General features: G+C 52.3%; 1 protein-coding gene across 1 annotated transcript; it reads left to right on the top strand.

The window, feature by feature from the left end:
* The first annotated feature begins 515 nt into the window (after window positions 1-515).
* On the top strand, window positions 516-1,150 carry LOC124701074 (E3 ubiquitin-protein ligase Os06g0535400-like). The gene has a single exon (XM_047233124.1). It carries the CDS (start codon window positions 516-518, stop codon window positions 984-986), a length of 471 nt encoding a protein of 156 aa, XP_047089080.1. The 3' UTR covers window positions 987-1,150.
* Window positions 1,151-3,636: the final 2,486 nt, after the last annotated feature.

A 3,636-nucleotide genomic window follows, 5' to 3' on the forward strand; every position in this document is an offset into this window, starting at 1 on the left:
ATACCAGTGCAGACTTATTTTGAATATAAATCTATTGGTATTTTGAATAATATACGGAGTAATATTTTTACAAAATTGGCCTCAAACTACGTGTGATAGTAAGGACTAAGGTTTGTTAATTAATTTGTCTGAATAATCGAGCAGTTAAAGGCAGGCACAACTATACTTAATAATAAGATGTGCATAATTGAGATCTCATCACATCATGCAAAGCATGTTTGCAGCAAACATCTCCAACAACTGATTCTGGTCGCTTAATGCGCATATATCCTTTTCTTTAAGCATCGGAGAAAGGATAGGAGGTCGCTTTCGTGCATGTCCTGTCGATCGGGGCTTTTCGGTTGTGTGATGTGCTCCTCCTCACCCTCACCCGCGCCTGCGTTGATGCGCCCACGTCGCGCGCGCCTCCTCTCGTCGAACTCTGTCCCTATATACCACACATCATCACCGCCTGCACTCGCCGACCTCTAATCCCCCCATCGGAATAGGAACACGTCGAGGGCCCAAAGGATTCCATGATCGCTATTGCCGGCGCGGTGGTCGCCGGTGCGGCAGCCGCTGCCGCAGCCGCAGCGACAGCCGGGATTCTTGCCTTGGCGTGGGCACACGGCGACCGGCAGGAAGGCGCCACGTACACGGTGGCGGAGCAGGAGTGCGCTGTGTGCCTGTCGGAGCTGGCCGGAGCGGCGGGATGCTCCGGCGAGACTGAGCCATCGGCGGTGCCGGTACGGGTGCTGCCGGAGTGCGGGCATGGGTTCCACGATGAGTGCATCGGCAGGTGGCTGCTGCTGCGCCCCGAGTGCCCGCTCTGCCGCCACCCGGTGCCGGTCGAGGTCCCCGCGCATGGTCGGCCTGTCACGAAGGCCGTGATACCTGCAGTGGTGCTGGCGGAGGCGGCGCCTTCATGGTCACGGCCGGCGAGGATTGCGTGCGGCTTCGGCGACGGGAGGGTGATGTGGACGCGTAGTCCGACGATGCCACAGTAAAGGACCGTGTGTGTGAGGAAGGCTGTCTGTTTCTGTTCCGTACGTTCACTCTGATGAGACAAGTGAAAGCCACGCCCAAAGAGGGTGAAAGTGTTTCAAGATTAGAAATTACCGCCGGATAATTAGCCTGTCCGTGCCTGGTGTATGGGTTGATTAATGGTTTGTGGTTGTCTCATGTGCAAATTTTTTGCGGACTTTTGTGGTCGGAATTTTTTTGTAAGTCTATCATTTCCGTATCTGTTTACGACACGATTGCATCGTCGCGAAGTTGTTTAAAAAAAAAAGATCATATCAGGTTATCCGTAGGCTTTTGTCGCAAAAAAAAAAGGTTAGCCGTAGGCAGAACGCACAGTGGAGCTGCAAGATTTCGATTTTTTTCGTAACCCTTTGCTAGTTCTAGGTCAAACGTTCATTAAGATTGCTTTATGCTAAAAAGGTAGGCTAAGAAGCAACTCTCTCCTCTCCTTTTCCCCTCCCCTTCTCCTCCCTCCACGTCTGTGCGTTGACCAGTAGAGACCGGACCGATCCCAAGCTATCTCCGCTAGCTTGGCCGACCAGAGATGGCGGAGTAGAGGCACCAGAGTAGGATCTAGGAATAGATGTAGGTTTTTCGGCTGTTTGCCGGGTTTTTGGAATAGGGCGACTAGGTCTCTGGCTAGGCCTGGCGCATCCGGTGGTTGGCTTGCGGCGATGAGCTCCGGTGGTCGGAGCAAGGCGTGAGCTTCTCCTCGTCCGAGATCTCCAGCAATAAAGGGCTCTCTAGGCGCCTCTCTCTATTACAGCGGTCGGATACCGCCCTTCTTCTCCTGGCCGGCCACGACGGTGAGGGGGAGAGGTAGGTGGCATCGAAGGCAACGGCAAGCTGATTTCCCTGGCCAGCCATGGGGCAAGGAAGGAATCGCTCTTCAGCTACTTCTTCCTCTGTTGCGACGAGTTGGGCCTGTAGTTGTGGTTGACTTTATCCGGGGAGGTGCTACTCCGTCATGATTCATTCTCCATCCTGCCGTTGTGGCGAGGGGAAAGGAAGTGGTGGAGTGGTGGCCTCCTCCAGATGGCGCTGCCCTTTGCTGCGGTGGCACTACATCGACGAGCGCAACTTCGCGGACGACATCCTTGCCTCTACGATCTTCGGCCGGCAAGGCGGCCCCTGTTCAACCTTCGACGAGGAGGCCTTTGATCGCTTCTGCTACTGGAGCTCGGCGCATCCTCGCCGCCAAGTGGTTCATCCTCGCTGGCTTGGAGGTGCCCAACGGCGGTGGTTCTCCGCCGGAAGAGGGATTTCGAGAAACCTTCCCTTGTTACTCGGAGGCGACGCCTTGAGGATGCCGGCGGCCTGTGGCGCCACAGGACGAGGACCGGACTGCTTCTTCATCTTTTGTTCTGGGGTGTTTTTTTTAAATGTGCCGGCCTTATCTTCAAATACTAAGTTCTTTAGGGCAAGTGTTGTTAAAGACATACCTGCAATTTGTACCTGCCACGTGTTAGTGCATTCGAGTCAATTAAAAAGGACTAGAGGAAGTATTTATTTACAAACGCAATTGTTGAAAGGGGCTCTAGAAATCGTTGTCATGAATTGATCTCCTCCATACCCACCAGATGGACCACATAGTGACCAAAACCCTTGCAAGATCATGCTCAGTCAAAGTATCAAAAAGCCAAAATAACCATACCCACACATTTGAATCAGAATTCAAAGTCATATGCTCCACGAACTCTTCATCTACTAAGAGCATCTCCTCTCGTCACCCATATGAGCTCCGGGAAACCGTTTTAGGGCCTATATAGGGGGTGTCGGCGGTAAAACAAAAATAGGGGCCGGACGGCTTCTCGCAGCCCCCATACAAAAAAAAAGAATTAAATTTTCAAAATATAACACAATCCATAGAAATAGTAGATTCATAGATAGTTCGGCCATACTTGGCCAATATTTGTACAAATTTTAAAACATAGGCATTAAAAAAACTAAATAACTAGTAATCGTCGTCGTTGCCACCATGCCCTAGGCCTAGGCGGCGGTACGTCGTCACCGCGTAGTCGTCCTCCTCGTCACTGTGCTCCTCCTTCGGCTGCGGGAGGTAGCTGCAGCCCCGGACGGCGTCCCCGCGCCTCCTGCGTGGCCTGCTGGACAGACCAATGCCATCATCGTCCATGTTGATGACAAGGCCGAGGCGACGGCGGTGGTCCTCCTCCTCGCGGCGGTGATCGGGGGCGCTCCAGGCCTCGACGAACTCGTATGTGGAACGATTCGAGCTGCACTACTAGGAAAAAGCCTATAGGTGGAGGAAATATGTGCCGGCGCACCACCTTGCACGTGCGCTGGTGGAAAGTGTTGCCGGCGCACCACTTTTCCGCCGCGCCGGCGATGGACCTATACTGCCGGCGCACAAAAAAAATTAGTGCGCCGGGGATAAAATTCGAAGAGATCTGGCCGGAACTCCAAATTTTGGGTACCTTACCCCCGGCGCACCTCTATGGTGGTGCGCTGGTGGTAAAGTAAGTTGCCTAGATTTTCTCTCCACCCCCCCCCGGGAATCGCCTTTTCAGTTTTTGAAAAAATAATAGAAAATGATAGAAAATTCAAAAAATAAAATCCTTTGAAATGCCCATGTAATATGTGATCTAGTTTTAGTGAAAACTTGAAAATTTGAAT

This window comes from Lolium rigidum, chromosome 3, assembly GCF_022539505.1.
Source record: "Lolium rigidum isolate FL_2022 chromosome 3, APGP_CSIRO_Lrig_0.1, whole genome shotgun sequence".
NCBI lineage: Eukaryota > Viridiplantae > Streptophyta > Magnoliopsida > Poales > Poaceae > Lolium > Lolium rigidum.

Excerpts from the sequence above, each read along its gene's own strand:
- LOC124701074 (XM_047233124.1), top strand. The coding sequence starts at position 516 with ATGATCGCTATTGCCGGCGCGGTGGTCGCCGGTGCGGCAGCCGCTGCC.